The 23222-nt window shown below is 33.0% G+C and overlaps 1 protein-coding gene across 2 annotated transcripts in view; it reads left to right on the forward strand.

Annotated features, from left to right (window-relative positions):
* The window catches only part of LOC149773705 (putative inhibitor of apoptosis), a 47669-nt gene extending 24840 nt beyond the window's left edge, over positions 1-22829 (forward strand). For both annotated transcript variants that reach the window (XM_089946109.1, XM_089946110.1), the window contains exons 6-10: positions 4727-4899; positions 5868-5994; positions 7186-7311; positions 8758-8892; positions 15734-22829. In XM_089946109.1, coding sequence (XP_089802235.1) covers positions 4727-4899; positions 5868-5994; positions 7186-7311; positions 8758-8892; positions 15734-15930 — 758 coding nt within the window. In that variant the 3' untranslated portion in view covers positions 15931-22829. The remainder of the gene's footprint in view (positions 1-4726; positions 4900-5867; positions 5995-7185; positions 7312-8757; positions 8893-15733) is intronic.
* Positions 22830-23222: the final 393 nt, after the last annotated feature.

Raw genomic sequence — 23222 nt, forward strand, 5'->3', positions numbered from 1 at the left:
AATTAAACTAATTTAATGTCAATTTCACAGCAGTGAGGTATATAATTATCCAATAAATGTTGTTTATTTAATTGCCTGGAAAATGTAAGCAGTAACCTGCTATCGACGTATCTGCCGCAGATGTACTGTTCACATTGAAACAGGCCTAACCAGCCAAACTAAAAGCAATAGTTTATCTCTGATGCATTCTAAAATATGTTCGCATTCATATTATGTTGCACAGAGTTTGTTGGGCTTTCAAGATGAGACAGTCAGTTTTTACCAAGGTAGATTTAGCCCAACATTCTCATAACATGTTGTTGCGCATTTATGACGCACGCCACACATGCTGTATCACAATCATCCGCATGAAAAGGGTTTATTTAATGTTAGACCACAGAAGTGCCCTTAAACTATTTTAAGGGAAGGCACGTAAAGGTATGGTTAGACAAGGCAAATATAATATTGTTATGTGTTTGGTACACCACTATAAGAAAAACTTCTTTAATCTTGCATGGTAATTTCGTACAACATTCACATATGTTTAATATTAAACACGTTAACAGATCACTGTATGTGTTTCTGATTGCTCCAACTAAGCACATTCTCTTTACAGGTTGGCTGCGATCGTGGTAAACGTTTCTTTACACCGCCTTATGGAACCATTTCTTTTTATCTATACTATGTCTCGACTGCCATAAGGGTATTAAGTAAAAATGTTAAGTCTTTTCTACTATGGTGCTTTCACCCCCACAGGGCTCGTTACACCATGTATAACATATATCATTATATGCTATGAAAAATGGCGCAAAACCCAAAGAAAAGAAGAACAACAAGTAAAACTAAGGGTATTTTCCAGTTGATACCGTCTGTGTGATTAAGTTTGATTTGTACACCTGTAACATGATATTTGCCCTGTATATAAGTGTGGTTTAAATATTAACTCATAGAAGTAAATAATCTCACCTCTGTTCACAGAAGAATACGGACATACAGCTGTCTCTCAGCTGACATAAGTTCATTCGACCAAAACATATTTATGCGGCAAATATGTGTTACAGTTCTGACTCGAAATAGAATTTGTTTATGCCTTCTGTTTCAAAAGAAATAATGCAAATATTTGGTCAAAATTACGTTGCAAAAATATGGGAGTTGCCGGATCCGGTAACCATCTTTGCACATGAATATCGCAAAAATGTAATATAATGTTGTGAAGTGACAGTTTAGTGTTAACTTCGTTTACTGGACCCTAACTGGAACTATATCAAACAATGTGATATCACATGTATTGGCCATTCTTTGTTTTAAAATGTTTTGTCTGATTAAAATGCTCTCTTGATTGGGAAGGACACTTGTTCCTTGATTTATCATGTGTTAAATAAAGGATTATCTACTTTTAAACGTTAATACTTGTTTAACTTTGTTTGGGACAATGTTTGAAGCACTACAAATGAAAAGTGCAATTTCTCAGTCAGAATGAACGAAATTATTTGTTCTTTTTACTGCTAAATAATTTCAACTTAAATAAAAATTGTGATAAAAAGAATCTCATTTGGGTAATGATTTTATATTTTACTTATGAAACTTGTTAATAATGTCCAGTATTTGCTCGCCAATTCAGTATTAAATAATTACACTTTTGATATGCTTTATATAAATTCCGTCATTTGTCTCTATTTGTTATGTAAACCAGCTTATGTTCAGATGAAGCAAACTATCTAACTTCTTTTTGGGACTTATTTGGTCTCCAAAATAAAATTATTGTTCAACATCAGCATTTGTTATGCTAAATTTTCTAAAAGTAGTTGCACTTGAATAAAAAGACTGGATATTTAGTGTAAATAACGTTCCAGGAATAGACCAAGTCACCCGTTTTATTTGTCATTCCATGCAAACGTTAAAGGCTAAAATAATGAGGCATTTCATTGGTTGTTGTTTTTCAGTATAGGCGTTCGCTGCATTTCACTGAGTACGCATTTGTTTACTTCACTAGTGTGCAAATCGTCAAGGAATTCAGAGAATAAATAAATTGAATTTTCTTATGATGCAATTACAGCATATTGGCTCAGTCAGGAGAGTATTGCAATAAATGGACGAAAATCTCTTTAATACATTTGGTTTTTCTGTGTCTGATATAATACTTCAACATGACTGCGAAGTTTTGGTTGCATTGTTTTCCAATGTGGCTTGTTCCGAAGCACACTGTCATCTCACATGACAGCTATAAAAGTGGAGTGTTGTATGATGTGTGATTTCAAATAGAAAGGTTTCAATTTATGTGCTAATCCAAAGGTAACATTTTTGACGTTGACAAGACATGTAGAATACACTCTAAATCAAATCTATATTGGCTTTCAACTTTAGTGCATTTTAAATACTTAATATTTAGGGTTAATGCTTTGGAAGTAAGATGCTCCCAAAATATTTGAAATGGTTCTTCTAACCACCTTGTATATTGATGTAGATGAAGTATATCACCTGTTCATATATAAAGTGCAATTTAAGAAGTTTTCTGGAAATCTGAAACTGCATATTTATTAGCGGCCTCAACACGGACATATGCACGTTTAAATCAAAACAGGTTTCATAGACCGAATTACATGGTAATTTACAAATGTAACAAAATATGCAAACTGTTCAAAGTGTTATTTTTTAAAATTCCCCCCTTCAGCTTGTAAACTTGAATAAATTATATCAGCAAAAACCGGTTCACTTACTATAAATCGCGGTATAGGATCTGTACCACAAAATTATCAATATACCAGTACCTGTAAAAATGCACTCACCTAATAAATTGTAATGGACTACACTAAATGTTACCATAAGCATCTGTTATTAGTTGCAAGTACGTTGTGCTACTAAAATATATTCGCACAACAAGGTGGATCACTTGACATACATGCTGAAAATAAACAGTCCACTGATGGTATCTGTACCTTAACTGGGGAACATATGAGCTGGTGAAGAGGTTACCATGTTTATTTTCAGTGGCTTTAAAATTCATCCAGAGTGGGATAACAGTGTTGTATCAGCCAACCATTGCTGAATGACAGGCTACGCCAAAATGGATCTTTGAGTGGTCATGGCAAACTGTAGAACGAATCAGCAGCCTACATTGATGGCATATGACTCTGCTGAACTGATTGTTTTTAAAATGTATGCTACCTCAGTTGGTACTGTAGAGTCTCCAATACGATCGCTAAGAGAAAAATCTGTAAAATCTTATCCTTGGTACGTCATGTTTGTGTTGGTGCTTTATGGCACAGCAACACAAATAGGTTATTTAGTGCCGAGACAATAGGTATAAAGTGTATCTTGCTCAAGGACACACCATGGTTACTGGTCCAGGCTAGTCGGATAGTAAGATTCGAACCTTCACCATTTCAGTAGTGTGTCCAGTACTCTAACTACTGAGCCACCTCCAACACCGATTCATGATGTATAAGGTCGTTAATCATATTAATAACCTTTCCTGATACCGAACTGAATCAGAGCATTTGTCCTGCTAAGAAAAATATCTCTGGTTTAAGCAGTGTCTCTTGTCAACTAACCTCATGCCCGTAGTTCTTATTAATAATAACATATTTTATCTTCCGATGACTTTTTCACATATAATCACCCTTAAGATCGTCATCAATAGTTGATGACTAATGAAAAAATGATTTTCTAAAAAATGTTTTCCTAACTTTTAAAGTATTGAAATTGCAGAATTGCGTGATGCTTGAAGCGTCAAATATTACTTCCAGTCTTTTAAATTGTAATTATGATAACCTATTTCTTGGCATATCGTACGAATTGTTTTCATGCTAAACTGTCCCCTTATGGGATATCACTAATATTACATTTGCCCTTCTTTCTGAGACTAGAGGACTTTGGATTTCTGTTAGAAACAGAGATGTTCAAAATGGCTTGCTTCAGTAAAATCAGCAGATCATTGTGGATGGGATATCAATCTCCAGTGATTTAAGCACTCACCTTCTTCGCATCATAACGTGGAAGATGCGGTGTCTAGAGCAGAGAACGTTACATTGCATCGCACAACACTGAAAACTGATAATGTGGAGTCTGCCCACAGATAACTACTTTCTTTCGGCCATAGACTTGTTAACTGAAAGCGAATGAAGTTTATCGCACTTAATGAATCAAAGCAGAGACTCCTTCTACATTCTCCTGCATGATGGGTAAACTTTCTAGTCTTAAACGGGATGGGACAAATACTTTCACGTTGTATTCATTGCAGTAATCTCTCAGGAACGTTTCATAGAATATAGCAGAGCAATACTGTTTCGGTTTGTTTTTCACACCAGAAATTTATCAGCATGTTGCATAACGAGCCAAGAGCTGTTTGCACATCATTGTCCAAAGGTTTCATAAAACAACGCATCAGAGAGAATAAAGTTATTTCCTTTTTGTTTACAACGAACTCAAATACGTTGATAGAATCAATACATTTGATACCTCGGGTAGAGCAGGTTTCAGTGGATGTTTTAAGCATTCACGGAGGTTATGTTTCGCCAAAAATCGGCTCGAGAACAACATATCCAATTAATCTTATTCACCAATATTTGGAAAGAAAAGCTTTCTAACCCCAATGACAAATCATCCAAACCTTCCCCCAACCCCTCTTCGAGACTTGGAATTCTCTTTACTAGTTTGTTCTTTCTTTGTTCTTTTTGCATCACCGCTCCAGTGCTGTCACTTTGTAAGTAGCAATTCGGAGATATATTCATGGTGTTTAAAATTTCAGGTATGAACGATCTCGTCCGCTGCTATTTCTGTGATCTAGGTTTAAGAAACTGGGAATATGGAGACGACCCTTATACTGAGCATGCCCGATATCAACCAGACTGTGCTCATCTGCGAAAATTCAAGGGGGAAGACTTCATTAGGCATATTCAGAAAGAAACTAATATTCCAAAGGTAACATTCACTATTTTTATGTCAAATGCCAATATATTTAAATTTGGCTTTTTATTTTTTATTTTTCAATTGTGGACAACAAATATTTTGTTAGTAAAAACGAGATTTCCTCTCAATTATATGTATACTTATCTGTACAAAATCTGCAAATGTTCTATGCTCAGTTCATCTCTGGTATATTGAGTGTCACAGTCCACGTTTCATAATAAGATAGCTAAGCTCTCATTGTTACAGGATAAAGACACATTAGGCAAGCACATGAATTTAATGTTTATAATGTAAATACGAAAGATAATGGAATCTCTGACACCATAACGTACACATTTATTTGTACCGCATTTAAACTAAACTCCAGGATCTGGAAGCTCTACCCTCTGCACAAAGGTCAGCAAGGAATAAAACAAAATAGTATTGTTCCCTAGCGGTTACCACCAGCAAAGATTAATCACATAAGATGTCTTTTATCAATTGATTCTTATCAATACATGGATTGTGTGAACAAATCTCATTGATTTATAAATAACACAAATATGATCATTGTCTGGAATTATAAACAAATATGGTTGTGTATTGTTAATCGCCAAGGAGGAAGATTAGATTGTCACGAAGATAATGACAATCGATGTCTGTAACGTTCAAAAGCGCGCGAGCAAACACACACACACACACACACACACACACATACACACACACACAACATATACTATCAATGGTATTAACGTGCAGAAATGAGTGACCAGAAAGCCTGATACATTTATGTTCGAACATAATTCAAACTATATGTTCTTGCGCACAGCTACGTGATAATCATTATGTGATATATACAAAGGTGATGTTAAACGTACAACATACAATTTTTCTCATATTTGCAGGAAACTAAAAGATACGTTCAATCGTATGACATCGTTTAGAAAGTTAATTTGGTAAATGAGTCCATTTTCAATCACGTTTTTTTATTCCTATGTAAGAGGCATATTAACACCTTTTTGCCGAGACCGAGTCCCTCGTCGAGTCCGCGGGAACTGGCAGGGGAATGTAAGAGAGAAATTCAAAAGGAAAAGGAGGATTTTCAGAAGTGGACCTCAATATTCGAAGGTGTCAGACATTATTTTGAAATTATTTTCTTGTTTTGTGTGAAATGTTCTTCTGCTTGTACATGTCTAAATGTGTAAAACTTTATAATTATGGTTTATTTGATCTTTTTTAAAACTCTGTAATCCTGTAATAAAACTATGCCGATTTCTGCAACGTTTTCACTTCGTTGAAAAATGAAAAGTCTATGATTCAAACATGTACGTTTGGCTTTGTGAACAGATATACCACGATGTTCTTTTCATTGTCCAATGTACATAGTAAACATTTTGCAATATTTACAAATTTATCATCAGAATTTTCAAACAATATTTCCAGTTGGTCTGAGTTATCTTTAAACTGCGTCATATTAAATTACTGAAGATTCTTACATGTTCATATGCATTGCTTGCACTGTTGTCATCTGTTTCACTGTTTCAAGAATAACTCAATACAAAATATTTCTACATCTGTTATAGGTACCTTTTTCATTTTCGTTTTTTAACAATGTAATATAAACCATAGATAACACAAAATATTGCCAAGTACAGTACTGGATTGACCTTGCATTTTAAGGAAGACCCCATCGTCAGCAACGTTTAGAATTTTCCATTCCCTGTGTTTTCCTGTATTAATTGCTCTCGTAGAAAACAATTCTTCCATTTCAGGCCAAAATTGTCAGAGTATTTGAAAATCAGTTGCATAGTTATAATATTTCCACAAAAGCACGACTCCTCTATGTAATTGTAGTCCTTCAGAGCACTTCGTCACAGTATTTGCTGTATGATGCCAAATATGATTCCTAAATGATATTAGTCTTGTTTGGAGAGTGCAGTACAGAACCCGATAATGTTATTACCCAGTTGGGAAATTCAAATCGAAATGGTAACATGCATAACAATCGGTATACGGAACAAGCTTTGGTAAATATGTATCTTGGTTTCATGAAGGAAAAATAAAGATATCTGTGAATTGATTGTATCGTAAGAGTATTGTCTAAACCAAAGAGCAGTCAATATTGAACATGTTGCAAACGCATCCTCAACTCTACATTTCTCTGGATTAAAAGAGTTGTTTGTTCCAATGTAGCCACGAAACGTAATGCTTTTGCTGCAGTTCTCGTGTAAAAAACATATCATATTTATCCTTGAAGACACATGAAGAATCGAACAAATTGAAGTTCTTTTAATGCTTAAAACAAAATCTCTCTTGCAGATCTGATTTATCTTAAAAAGAAAGCATTGACCAATCTTCTTTACACTCCTGCTGCACAGAGCGTGCTAGAGCATGGATATAAAGATGAGTTAGTTCTAGCTGCAATCAGAAAACTTAACATCACAGGTATTTTAAGTTCTAACATGCTATGCTTTCATTCTGTGATTTAAACATCAAGACTACCAACAGTTCTAGCTAAAGCACAATACAATCAATGGTACACATAACATTCATTGATGTACTTCGTTCAAGGAAGTTCTTAAGGATAGTGAAGGATTTCGTTCTTGACATCCGTCTCCATATGAAATATGGAATTACGCATGCTGGACATCTTGAACGATAAACGAAGGAGACTATGAATGCGTTACAAGTGACTCCAGTTATATATCATATTTTAAATTTTGTTTACCGAACAAACATTGCGAGAACGATGCTAATCAGAACATAAAATAACAGCTGGCGGTTCTACTGTCGTAAATTTAGCTTTACTGGGGACGAACTAACCCGTGAAACAGATAGTAGAAACAGTAATACCACCATTCGTATCCTGAGATCCTGCAATTTAAGATTGTTATCTCATTTCAAACTATATTTAAAGACGTTTATTCTCTTTGGCACGGCATCATATTAAGAGTTATATCATCATCATGGCGGCATAATGCCTTTACTAATAAACTACACATATCTATTATTTCAGGAGGCATAACAATATTATGGCCCTTTTCCAGCGAGATTACTCTACTTGTGAACTCTTCTTATAAAAAAGTAATAACTGTCTTTTTCTAAAAAATAGATAGTCAAACGTTTTGTTTCAGGGGTAAAATCATTTTTCGCAGTTAGTAACTTTGACTATTGTGTTTTAACGTTGACCACAGTTATTATCTTCTTGATTGTGTTAGATCTTTTCCTATCATTTTGATGCTTGGTTTAAGACGTATCGATACATATTATGATGCCACAAATGTATATCTGTTTGAATGCATCCACCAAGAGCAACAGTTACATAGATACATAACTGGACGTACCCAGTCTGCCCATTTGTTTGGATATAGACTAGTACGGTTTATTTAATCTTTGAATTCCTCAACGTTTCACTTTTGTTCAGTCAGAAAGATCGTTATGTCGGTATGTGTCTTAGAATTAAAAGACGTCTTATTTAAATTCAGGGTATTGTCTTCAACGACATGCTCTACCTAGTCATTTTTTGAATCGTTAATTTGTTGGTTGTTTTTCCTTCGAGAGATGCATGCACGCATTCATTGTGATTTTCAAAATTGTCAAGATTTTTCTTAGAACGGCTATCTAAACATAATAAATAACTAAAGCAGCAATTGTTCAAGGATGTGATTTAACGAATAATGAAATGTTTGATAGTCTATATGGAATTAATCTTCTTTAGCATTCTTTGACTTCTTTCACAGCATCTAAAATTGTCAATTGTCCTATTAATGTGCATCGTAACTAATTTTTTTCCTAAGGTCACACTCATTTTCTATATGCAAACAATACTTTATTGAAATAATTTAGAATTAATTCATGGTATTTGTTTACTTTTTTTGCCTAATGTTATAGATGATACAAAGTTAACGGCAATCCAGATACTTGAAGTCATATTTGATGCCGAAGAAAATGACACTGATCTAGCTGAGAATTTCAAGTACGAGTCACAGGAATACCAATGCAAGAACGTCCAAAGCCATAGTGAAGGTAATGTGCTTTAGTATCATTCTCACCTCCTCCTCTTCTCTCATTATATGAAGAAGAGGATGATAGTATCTGAAATAAAGCATTAAGTCCAGGATACTCGGTGCGGTTCTTGAATCGCTTTCACAAGACACTGTCAGACAAACTTGAACTTACATTTAAGTGTTGCGTGTCTTGGAATACACTATTGCAACTAAGGTGCGGTGTCAACAATAAGTAATAATATTAGGTATCTTGAGGTGATACGGGAATTAACATGCTGCCTTTAGATTAAATTAAGATGTACTCTGCAGACTAGGGAAAATGATATGTTCAAATTCTGCAGAAGATTCAAATAAGGTTGTCCTACAAATTGAGGTCAGATGGGACAGTCGAAGTACAAGGGGAATTCAAAATTGGCCAATATGGTTCTCAGACTACTCTAGAAATTGGCTCAGATGGGGCAATCTGGCGACAAAGGAGAATGTCATGTTAAAATTTGTTATCTACAATCCATCACACACCTCAGTTATCCGAATACACTACCCTGCAATCCAGCAGCCATATTTTGATTACAATCCAGCACACCACATATGCTATTAAGTATCAAAGCATTGATTAATTTGTGAGCATACACCCCTTCTGTGCAACAAAATGGGATGGAATATTGATAAACACATCATCTACTTATATACACAGGGAGAAAATGTTTACTGACACACTAATAAATTATCACATACATAAAAACACAAGAAATGGGTAAAGGGATTTTAAGTTTAAATTTTTCACTGGAAGCAATAAGACATACAGAAAACATACACAAAACATGATATACTTCATACCCACATTAACACATTATACCTAACAAAAGATATTTTGTATTGAAAGGAATTTTATGTTTCAGGTTTTTCTTGAAAGACAAAGACATATACAAAAGAACACAAACATACAAACAGACATGTTTTGCGAAATAAATAGTATCTCTTTTTCCTAGACTTCTGTATGTCCCTGAAAAGAGCAGTTTTATTTGCTTTGTGAACCTAAATTATAACATCTAGTCAGATTTCCTCCACTCAGCATATGGCTTCTCGACAGCACAGAGGCGCTTCTTTGTGAAGAAGAAAGATAACTTCTCTGTCGCCATTGTTCTTCTCATTGTTGTTGTTATTGTTGATTCTGCTACCTTTATGTTTCCTCAATGTATGTCTTTTTTTATTTTAATGATTTCTTCGCACGGGACATTTTCTACCACGTCCTGTGTCATGTTTCAGACAATGTCCGTCTCTTGTCTTTTCTGGACCGGGTGCTGCTTGACCTGGTTCATGTGCACTATGGTTTCGTGTAAAATGGCAAATTTGACGACATTATTAGAAGTTGATGAGTCAACGATGAGAGACATTATTGTTAATCGCATCAATTTATATAAGAGAAGCATTTTTTGAAGTAAAACATCAGTCTGATTATGTACGTGGGCCTAAAAGAAAACATGACCAAGACAGAGACAAATATGAAAGAGCATGTCAATACAATTTGTTTTCAGTCAGCACAAGAACAAGACAATAACACTGTTTTCAAAAATCAGAATATTAAATTATAATAAGAAGAGTATCTACTTAAAAAACAATAATACTATACTTACAAAGGTTTAAACCTGAAGGAATTTAGAATGTTGACAACGTTGTGGAGTCAAACTAATTAAATCCATAGCAATGTTGGCATGGATGCACACTACGATTTTGAGCTAAAAAATAAGAGATTGCCTTAATGTTCACAAAATGATTTTTCTTTTTATCATTGCCAGAGTGCTCAAGCTCAAAACAAATCAGTAAATTTTCTAAGGAAAACCCTAGACTTTATTGATGAGGAAAACACACACACTATTGTCCACACATCATGGAATCTGCTCCGTGTAATCGCACTTTATTGATCGAATCGAAACAGCGATTCTTCTCATAAAGTCAACGATGTCGTCTTGTAGAGAAAGTAAACTACAAGAATCATAATATTCAACGCTGGGATCGTTGGGAAAATGGACGGCTGCCCAACGGGTTCCTCATCTAAGGCTTTCGTCTGTGTTTATTTTGTTCACGGGTAACGATAGGCAATGAGTTCACATCCGGCTTTTTTTTTCAAAGGTTCTGTCAAGTAAGTCGATAAACGGGTAATATTTGTATTATATTGCAAGAGAGCCTCGATGCGTTTGGTTTTCAGAGACTTCTATGTATGTAAGGAATGGTCTCGTATTTCTTCATACCACTTCTCAAAATCTTCTCTTCTGAGATGAGAGTCCATGCCTCTTTCAGATACTCTTCCAACATTTCTTCTGAACTCATCATTAAACATGTGTTGCTTTGTTGGATCAATTTGACAATCATAACAATGTTCTCAAGCAAGGCATGTGATACGTTCAGCCAAGTCGGTAGCAAAACAGGGATATTGTTCTTGTTCTGGTCATCTTGACATCATAACTGTATTTTGTCTTCTTGCCCTGGATCAAACGCATTCTCATCGCTTATTTCCATAGGACTCTCGTGTTCCCTATTTCTGCAAAAATTTAAGAGCAGTTCCCTTAGACTATTTATCGCCAGAGTATTGTCTAGTTCTACATTCAAGATGACGTTCAATGTATATGCAAGAACTACTGCAAAATGAGGTTCCATACGAAGTCGATTTTGTTTGATAGTTTAGAAATGTCCCTCCTTGCTGTATCGGTTTGGAGTAAAATCAAAACCCTAGTAAGCTTATTCTCCTGTATAATCTTCTTACGAAATACCGTAACTGCTATTGCTACCTAACTGTCCTGTGCCTTCAAACAACATCAAGTAAGATCACAAGTTAGTTTTTTTCTAGGCAAAGTTAGGGTCAACGTTTGCCTTGGACACATTGAGGTGTTGGAATCCTAAAGAATTTTGATTGACACAAGGGATATTGCTAACGATGCCAAAGTTTGGATAACTGTCCTTGGGAAACATGCTGATCGATTGCAGATAGGAGACAATAGGGAAGTGTTTTACAATCGAGAATGTTTCGATTTCGTACTTCATTCTTAGTCAATCATTGTAAATCAGGCAAGTAAAACATTCATTTGTACACTTCACCGTACATATCTTCCAATTTGTTGTTTCGTTTTTCCAATGCGAACATCTCCTGTGTTAATTATTTCCCTCAGTTATACCTTTGACATTCCAAATGATCGCATTGACTTGCGCACATTATAACCACAAATATACTTGTAAACTATCTAACAAGAAGGATAATCATAATGGAGAGATTAAAGTTTTGGTTCAAATTTAACACTTGGTTTAAAAATGAAAATTGGAATGCAGAAATAATTCAAAAATGAAATTTTAAAAAAGTTGAAAATGAAGGTTAAGAAAGTAAAATCAAAATATAAGTTTTAAAACTATGAAACAGGAAAAACAAGATTATTGGTGAGAATTGAAAGTCAAAATTTAAACTGCACATGTCTAGAAAAGAATTCAGAAACAAAAACTGAAGAAAACAATATTAGAAAAGTAAGTCTGAAGATAGTAATAAAAAATTGAAAATAAAATATGAAAATATGAAAACTGGAAAACCAAATTAATAAATGAAAACTGAAATGTAAAATACAAATGTAAAATGTAATTAAAAAATTGAGAAATCTAAATTTAAAATACAAAATTTGTAAATGAACATTTATAAAAATGAAAATAAAAAATGAAGATTGAAAATTAAATATTGGAAAAAAGATTAAAAAAAACTAAAACGTGAGAATTAAATTTCAACAGAAAATAAAAAATGGATTTGGTAAGTTACAATGTATAGATCAGTACAAAACCGGGTTTTATGTGGATGGGTACGCATGAAAATGTGATATCTATTCAGTCATTACAACTTGAATGTAAATAGACAGGTATAAAAGTATAATATGTCATTACTGAAGAATCAGTTCTTCACAATACCGCTTACAGTATCATAATTTTCTAATAAAGACAAGTAAAAAAATAAATTAGTTATTTATTCTTTACAAAAGAACAATCGTATCCTCTACGATATGGATGTTTAAACATTGTATTTGATTAGTTTGAAAAGGATGGAATGGTCGAAAGACATTCCTGTTAATGGACAGGGAAAAAGGACACGGGTCTTCACGGTGTCACTAGCAAAGCATTCAAGACAAACAGAAAGTGCATTCAGAAACCGAAAAGAAAATCAGGTCAAGACAAGTAGAAGATAGAATAAAAGTAAAAAATCAATGGAGACAATCATTAAAAATAAAGATGTTTGAGGTGATTTATATAATTTAATTGTAATTTTCATTTCACAAGACTTTATAGTTTTCCTTTAATAATGATAAAATATTCAACCACACATTAACCGACAAATATTGACATGTTTTATAATACGTGTCGGGTATTCGATAGTAAATTTATTGTGGTGGGTACCAAATTAGGTTCGTTGGTCACTCTCCTTTTCTTGTTGGTTAGTAAGCATCTGGTGCTAGTCACTGCAAACAGCGTGAAGATTTAATATGCATACTTTTCACAATATTGTAAACCTTTTATGAAACTATTATATTTTATTTTCACATTGTGTAATGTTACACTTTTCCTGGGATTTCCAATCTTTACAAAATTTGGTCTAGTTTGTTAATTTTATAATTGTGAGAAAACTATAAATGTGTAAACGTCTCAAGTTTAGTTCTAGTCTTATTCTCAATCATTTTCATATAATGTTCCGATTTGTTTTAGTATCCGCTATAGTGCGAGCATTTACGTAATTTTAGTACTACTTTTATTCTAAGCTAGCTTAATCTAATGATCTAGGATTTGTATAGTCTCTGTTACATTCTGGGCCATATTCTTGATTTTAGCACCATCTTCTCACATCCATTTGAATGCTATATATATTCATGAATATTAACGAATACATGGCCATTAAGCATGAGATAATCACGGCGTATTAGATAGTATATGTGCTATCCGATATCAGTCACATCTAATGATGTTGATGACCCATTTGAGATCAACCATGTCTAACAATTTATTATATACTCCCATCCAATATTAAAATCCTGTTCTGAGTCCATTATGTCATCTGCATATTAAATTCCCCTTAGACCCCAAAAATTGATGCTAACAGCTTCTAACAGTGTTACCATGTACCCTAATTAAACATATGGACAATTTTAAGATAGGATATTTGTCCCCAGGGTGCGTCATAATGTAACCATATGGCCTAAGGTTAATTCTCGTTTTAACCCAGGATGCCAGATATTAATACTGATTAATATTTTCATACTGTTTTCACAATCTCGTTAGTGATACATTCTAGCTATGTATTTATTCTAGCTCTCCACATCATGTGTATGAACACGTATGTGTACTATGCTCACCAGTCCACATCATACCCTTTGGACGGGAACTAATTGATTGGGGTGTGTCTCCCTTTATTACTATGCAAAGATTTTGCTTAAAAACAAAATCATAGGAACACTGCGAGAAAATTGAGTTGCAAATAAACAGAAAGAGGCACAGTGTGCAAGAAGTTAATTATAGAGAAAGTTAGATGTGTTTGGAGGAAAGACATAAGTTTATTGGTAAAAGAAGCACGAATTATGCTAGTTTTATTCATGGAGACATATTTTATAGAACGTGATGGGGTTAGACATAACTAAAACTGCACATTTTCCACATTATTTGCGTGGTGTTTAATAGTGTAAATGTTAGGTCATGTACTACAAAATAAAACCCAACGCAAAATTCATGTGTTTATTGAGGTACTTATTTTGCTGATTTGATTCATTAAGTTTTGTTTTGATGTAAAAGCACATGTTTAAAGAATAATCATCAAGTCAGTTACCCGTAAACTTTTAAAAGTGATTTGGCATTCATTCAACCGCTAATCCGGCTATAAGCTTTCATATTTCTATGGCAGGAAAGGAAAAAGGAAAAGGTAATATTATAATGTAAGATTGATGTGTCCGAAATATTTTAACAAGTAATGTATTAAATGATAAAAACATTTTCGTATGATATATTCATATCACAACCCAATTCAACCCAATAGCCAGACAAAATCTCTGACCTTGCTTTTTGGCTCATCTGGATTTGCTATGGAAAACTATAAAACAGGTTTACACATAATGCGAAATAGGTGATAGATAAATGAAAATCAGTCGGGTTCGTTCGAACTTTTTCAAACTTTCATGAACGATTAGTAATATTTATAATTATTGTAGACTAATGCAAACGGTACGTGATTCATCTAAGCATAAAGTGCATCTTTCTTTTGCTTCCCTTCATTTGAAGGGTGTTAAATTGTTATGATGCTATAATTTTAAGTACATCGTGACGAGTGCATGTTAATAATAATTCATTAGACCAATACAACAACATGACGGGTGCATCTTATTCATAATTCATTAGCCCAATAATTACATTTTCAGAACATTGAAGTTCACAAATTAAATCACACACAGAGACTATTCATTGCACAGAACAACCAAAACCTAGTATATGTCTATTTTAAATTGCTGGTGCCTCAAAAATGCATCCATATTGTGACAAAAGTAATTAATATTCTTATAAACACAGTTTCTGAAACGTATGAAAGTAATTTAATTATTTTTTGCGTTGGATGCAGCCTTTTGCCACTAAAGAACCCGATTACATTTTTGTTGGTACCTGCTTCAATGCTTTGTATTGGCTTGGGTTATTGTTTGCCTTCCTCTGACGAGTGTGTAAACTAGGACATATTTTATATTGCATGAATGAAATAGTTTGCTAAATAAATGTGCACTCGAACCAAAAGCAAAAGGTCACATACTGGAACCGAGACATAACGATCAAAACGGACGCGTTATCTATTTAATCTTTTTCAGAATGTCAGAAGCTACTTGCAGAAACTCAGAGATTAAAGGACTTGATGTTGTGCAAACAGTGTCAAGCAAGGGAGAAAGACATAATTTTGTTACCATGTGCGCATCACTGTCTTTGCCATGAATGCGCAAACAAGACCAATTTCTGTCCAGAATGCTGGAAACCAATAAAAGAAAGGGTAAAAAGATACATGCATTAGAACTAATTCGTTCCCTGTCTGAATAGTCCAAGTAATCATCTCTCTATACAGCGAGAAAGAACATGAGGCAGCTAAATATTTATGCATTCCCTTCTTTTACTGAGTCATGGTCGACAGATACAATTTAATAAATTGTACGTGATTAGTTGATTTTTATAGTATCTGAAAGGTAATGGATATAGATAGTTTCTACAGATAAATTGAAGAATATACGAAAAGCAAATCGTTTAGTATATACGTAACTATCAGCGTTTAGTCACATTTGTTTTTCTTGCATTAAAAACATTTGTCTTTGGTCTCGAACTTTCTACCAATGTTTATTTTACATACAGCTATTTTCATATTTTAATCTTGTGTTACGACTGTATTGTCACAAACTTAAGAAACAGAAAAAAGAAAAACCAACAAGTTTTGCAAAACTTTAAGAACGGTTTAATTATTAAAGTAATGTCCTAAACGAATAAAACGTCCAATATAATTTTCAATACCGGAAATGTACTGGTCCTCCTAGAACCGTGACGTTGTCAAAATGGCTTTGTCCAATTCTTTTGAATAACTTACAACAGTTCCAGAATAATATTATTGTCCAAATTATGTGCACTTTCTGTCAACAGTGAACAGTCCAAACAAATGTTTTCCCTTTCGAAAAATATCTAAGTACAATATAAAACACGTCTATAGTCTTACATCAGGAATACACCATATACTGCGAATGTAGTTCCAATAGACCCGTTGTGACAACATACAATCTTGAGTTTCGACAAACTAATAATATATATATTACCTCACGCAACCAATGGGAATCCACATAATTATTCTGGAAACATTGATATCCCATCAGTCACTGAAAACAATTGCCATGGACGCCTTTCTACGTCTTATTATTATAATTAGAATTACTAATTGTCAACACGTACGTAGATATCTTTGGATCCTACGTAATTTACTTTTTAACAAAGCCAAATTACGTACACAATTCATAACAAAGATATTCTATACAGTTTAGGACCATGAAAAAATCACGAACATTAAATGAAATCACATAGCAGAAGTTACAGAAAAGATAGATATAAATAACATTTGTCTGTATCATTCAGAAATCCATTATGATTATGCATGTTTAAATTATTTTACTACAGTATCAAAGTGGGTGAATGTGGCATTCATTTTATCCCCTGTGGTTTTAACGTTGATTGAATAGGTTGTTATGCAATATATTTTCTTTTGTGACAAATTTATACAGATTTCAAACCTAATAATTTGGAAGTAAATACATAAAACACTCTCACCATGATCAATTGCACAATTAGTAAAGCTTGTTTATTACCCATGTTCTAGCTGAAATTGTTAAGCTCTACACCATTTTTTGCCTCAATGTCACTTCGACCACTATTGCTCTGCACCATGATAAAAAGGGGAACTGGTAATACATTCATATACATTTCTCTTTTTATGTCTATCGAGCGTGAATTTGACAATAGCCGCTTTGTGTAGCGCTAAAAAGGAAAATATGTATTATTATAATATATCCTGTGTTCAAGTGACTATTTGTTTAATGCGTTATGTATAGTTCATTTGTATTTGGTGTTGGCGTTTTACTTTTGATGATTACATGTGTTGTATATAGGTATTTAGTAATTGATCTTAGTCTAAAATCAAGTCAATCATCTACCTGACCAGTAACATTATTTTATAAACATCATAATGAATCGCTATTTCTCTATGATTGTAGTTTAAATATTCAGATCATTATTAAGTGTAACCGTGTTTACTCCAGTTTGAGTTAAAGATACAGTCTTGATTCTGGCCTTAGAAAGTTCCAGAAAAATCATTTTTCATTAGGTTGACAGAGTGTATCCAGAACACGGTAACTGAGACCTAGGTCAAGTGGAGTGGTATATGAACTTTTTACTTAAGGATTATTCATTTTCTTCTGCCTTGTCATTCGAGGCGGAATCAGTCTTATTACTAGGTTCTGTTTTTTATTTGGGTGGATTTCCTTATTAAAATTACAATTCACTGATTTACAAAGAGCTCATAAATAATCTTGGACTAAAACATTAATTTGGAATTATAAGTGAATTCAGTCACGGAAATTTCGGATTATCTTGTTGTGATACATCAAAGCAGTGTTAACCCATTGCCACATTCCATCCCATTTGCACATTAATACATTCAAGACTACAGGCATATCAACATAATAAATTTTGCAATCTATTTGGAACAGCACTGGCATTGAAATGGAACGTTATACACTTAGACTTGTGTTAGAACTTGTAGGACTATTTGGGATTAAATTCCTAATACTGTAAGTTCCTTTTAAAATTTTACCTTGTATTCTAGGGAAATATATTATTTGTTGAATTTTACTAAACTTGTTAGGTTTCGCTGTTTTCGTTACTTAGTTTAAAGCATAGGGTTGTAACAATTGACACCGTGACAACTTGTGATTTACCTAAGTCCACGGTGAGCTTTATTTTTTACGTGGCATTTTACAGTTTTATCTTTCAGATATATCAGGAATCAAGATTTAAAACAAATCAACTTTTAAATGTTTACATAATTCATATCAATGCATTCAAAGCAATAATGAATCACTTCAAAATCGCAAACAGTGCCTCTAGCTGTGGTTACCACGAGATGATATCAAGGGCTACTGAGACATGGAAAATTGTTTAACTTATCTTAACATTTAGGTTTTAGAGTAATGCTCAATTTGATTTTGTTGCCCTAAAACATTGATGACAACATTAATTCCATCACATGTACTATGACCATTATAAAGTGCGCTGAAAACATAGAGCAAATATGAAGTTACAAACAAAACGTGCTCACCTTAAAAACATAGAGATAAAATAAATTCTTTCATAAAACAAAGTATTTACATAAAATGAAACGTTAATCACAGCTTACAGTTAAGATGAGAGGGAGACATGAAGAACACACTTTATGGAACATCTCTCATTAGTAGAATAATTGTCAACTATTTTAAACATTTCCTTATAAAGGGAAATCAAACCACGATAACTCATCCACTCTTAATAACATATTATTTTTGTATTTCCAAGAGATGGCATTTAATTGTCATGATTTCAATGCAATAATGTAATTTGAACAAAGAAAGTTGTAAGAGTTAAGCGAAAGCTTGCATTGTGAAGATCAAATGGCAAGTACATCAATATCTACAAAAGAGTAATTGATATGCATATATGTTGAAAAACATTTAGAAAACGAAGGTAAAGAATAGCATCATATTTTGTAATAAAGAGATTTGATCATTAATCAACCATAACTGGAGAAATATATTAATGCTATGGACTCAGTCAGGACTCAGTTTTATAATGATACTATTAGAGATTTACTAATTAATAATCAATAATTGAGTAATCAATACAGGGATTAAGACAATGTTCTTTCATTGTTTAGAAAGGTCTCATAGTTGGGGAATCTTGATTTTCTGCTGAATAAAAAAAGAACATGTTTAATTGTTATCTTGGTTTTTTTTAATGTTTCATTCCAAATCATATTCTAATGCTTTCGACTTTGACATACATACACACATGTTTTTAAAGATTCGCTATCGTGATAAATTCAAAGTCACAAACATGGCACGACAACTGAAAAGAAGCCTTGTCTATTACCCTGCTTTAGTACTAACAGCAACACTCTTTACTATTGCTGCATAGGCCAAAGATGAGTGGTAGGGGGTTTGTAGTTGGAAGCTAAACCATTAACCATCTGCTGAACTAACAACATGGGTATGTTATAGTTGTAAGTCTCTTCTATAATTAAATGTCGATCAATTTTTAAATAGTTCAGTACGTATTGTTTCTTCTACATAATAATCAGTATAAGAATCATACCGCAAAGAATTGATGACTGTACTTGATGAGCAACACTACATCAGGGTTTTCAAAAACCATGTCGCAGAAACTTTGAGAAATTAAAAGGGTTTTGATGTTGAAAATTGTGTTCAATGTATTATGTTTTGTTTTGATTGCATAGTGTGGAACGATTATACACTTTTGGTGTTTATTAATGATATTTATTAATCAATAGGTTTGGGTTACTATTTACCTCCTATTTTTCACCGATCTCGATTGCACCATATCAGATTTATTCACATATTGTGACACAAAGGATTAAACTGAAAGTTAAGTTTTTATTTTCAGTGTCCGATCATTTGGTTTTGAATTAAAATCAGGTTTCCTCTTTGGGATAAATATTAATTGTAGACACATATAAATATGATCAACAACAAAGATCATCCCAGAATGGATTTTAGTATTACAAATGGCTGTGAAAAGAATGTTATATCAGAAAATCAGTGGCATGGTCAAATCTATGTCAGTAATAACCATTCGGTGTTCTCTTCAATTCTGTTCAATAAAAAATTAAACATAAAATAAATTATAAATAACTTTCGAGTCAATCATAAGACAATATTAACGAAAACCATGTCTTGATTTTGTTACTAGACGCGGCAAAATCGCTTGTAACGATCAAAAGGATTGTTTATCAGTTTAAGTCACAAAACATGCATCTATGTCGTTATCATTCTTATATTCATTTTCAGGACATAAAAAAAAATTATTTTTAATAGTATCCCAAATGCTTACTAGTTTTTATCAATGAAATATCACATATATCAAAGATATTCTATTTTGTTTTGTATGAAAGCGTCTTATTGTTGTGAGGTTACTTTTCATCGTCATATTGGGTTCATTTGTATTTCCTTTATATTATTATATTTGTTTATACGTTAACTTGTTGAGCCTGATATTTTGAGATGTACTATCATAAATAAGATCACTAATAATAGCAAGTATTGTAGTAATGGGTTTCCTCTAATATACACACTAAATTGCAGATTAAGTGAATTGTCCTGGTTCTATGTTTCATTTGGATTTTCTTTGTAATTCATTTTTGCAGCCAGTAATTACAAGGAAACTAACACATGAATACTAATAATATTCATGATTGTTGCTGTTTATTATTATCCATATTCTGCCTTCATAATATCATGCTTTTTGTTCTAAATTAAAAATATTTGTTTTGATGTTTTCTCCTTGCGCAAATCATATATGTGTATATATTCAATCTGCACCAGATTGATTTACAGTATTCCAGCATATTTAACAAGTAATTTAAATATTTAAAAGATGTCAGTAGATGGTTTGTTTAAAGATACATTATAGAAGCCAACATCACCCGTTCATCTTTGACATCTTTGTTATAGCCTTTTATGTTCTTCCACTGATCATTAATAATAATTAAATTATATTACGATCTGTATGCACAAAAATGCAGATGTTATGGCGAGTCTTTTAGTTTCAGGATCATGTCATTATTTGTTAAATTTAGCACCTCTGATTACGTCAAGTTATTTTAAACTTCTGTACTTAAAAGTGTCTTAGTTGATTTTTTTATCATGGAATGAACGTCTGTTTAAAATGTATAATTTAGCGACATACATGAGAAATAAATGCTGACCAATGTGGATGGTTGTGTTCCAAGTTTATAAATAAACGCATATACAGAAGTTTCTTTCATCATATAATATTATCAAATATATAAAGAACATTTATTAAAATAAAATTAAGTTTCTACTCATAAAAACTTAGGATGAACTCTGTTTATTATGGTCAATTACGGGACTACAACAGAACACAAACGTAAGCAAAGAGCCTCAGTACAACAAATAATATTGTCTCAATATTACTTCAGATGTTATCCTTGCCCTTTGCATTAAACATCTCGCTGGGTTTACTTTGCTTTGAGGATTTACTTTTATATTTGTATTATTTTTAAATTCGTAAGAAAGTTTTGATGTAACCTGTCAAAGCGATTGCTGTTTAAATACGATAGATGTAATAATGCTCATATTTGTCAAACGTCCATACCGCACTGAAATCTGAATTAAGACGGCATAAGTATTAAAACAGATATTGGTCGTAGGGAAGTAATTTTGTTTATTCTCATATTTAAACAGTTTCCTTCTTCTCCTTTTATTTTGGATTTGACACTTACACTATTATTTCATGTTATCAAAGAAATGAGCACAAATAGTCGTGTAGGCCATTTACTTCTTGAAATCCGATGTTAATCAATTCTCCATTTGCGGTGTGAGGGCATATACATATTGGTCTGAGAGATGCAACGACATTTAACGAACCGGGCAGCAAAAGGTGTCTGATTAGGATGTTATGTGGTTACTGTTATTGAACTGGTGCAACAATACATATCACTCTAAACATACAAAGAATGGCTACCACTTTAATAAATCAAGGTTCTTAGTTCACATTTCACCCGTATTCTTTCCTCTAGAGCAGTCAGTCCTCAAAAGTAGACAGAGTTCGATAATTTTAACAATATATGCGTCTATATTATATAATAAGAAACATTTGTATCAAGGCCAGGAATTTTGTGTTCAGAATGGTAGCTTATAGTTGCCCTAAATCTTAGGTATCATCCAAGTACATACACAGACTCCTGGGACACGTTTGGGAAAGTATGTCAGTCATGAGGAAACATCTGAGACAACGGCTTCTTTTGGACTATTCAGTTCAGAACGAACACTACATGTCAAAAAGTTATTTCTTTTTATTCTTTGATACTGTCATATTGTTGTATGGTGTAGAGTATTTTCATTTGACTATTTATTTCCCTTCATGTTTGTTGTAATACTTGTGCTATGTCATTATTGATGACGAAGCAAAACTACATTTAATGCAGTCTACTTTCGATATTTGTATAGACTTACTTTTCAGAGCACACGAATTTATTTGTAATATTTGTGATTAGCAATATCCATAACACGTTTTGTATTTAGTTATTTTGGCCTGTAACATATTCAGTTGTTTGTTGTCACACCAGACAATAAATGTACGTTTTTGTTCTGTAATATATTCAGTTGTTTATTGTTACACGAGAAAATACATTTAGGCTCCCTTGTTTATATGTTACAATCTTATCTATATCCTGCTTGCATTTTACTTGCAGATATAATCCTAGCGATTAGGCTAATTAATAAAAATTAAATATGTGTTTAATTGCGTTATAGAACACCTGACATTCTTATCTTAAGTAACAAAATCATGACGAATGATTCAAGAACAAACGTCTTAAATATGATAATCAATTAGTGTCTGTCACGTTAAAGATGGATGTGTTTCTTCAGATTCCATTATAATTCATTCAACATTTTATAATGCAATAGATCACTTCTACTGGGATAAAGCTGGAAACAATTGGATTGAAGGAATGTTTTCTAAAAAACATAAACGTTATTG

Source organism: Sinohyriopsis cumingii, unplaced genomic scaffold (genome assembly GCF_028554795.1).
Source record: "Sinohyriopsis cumingii isolate HCF-2022 unplaced genomic scaffold, ASM2855479v2 utg000622l, whole genome shotgun sequence".
Taxonomy (NCBI): domain Eukaryota; kingdom Metazoa; phylum Mollusca; class Bivalvia; order Unionida; family Unionidae; genus Sinohyriopsis; species Sinohyriopsis cumingii.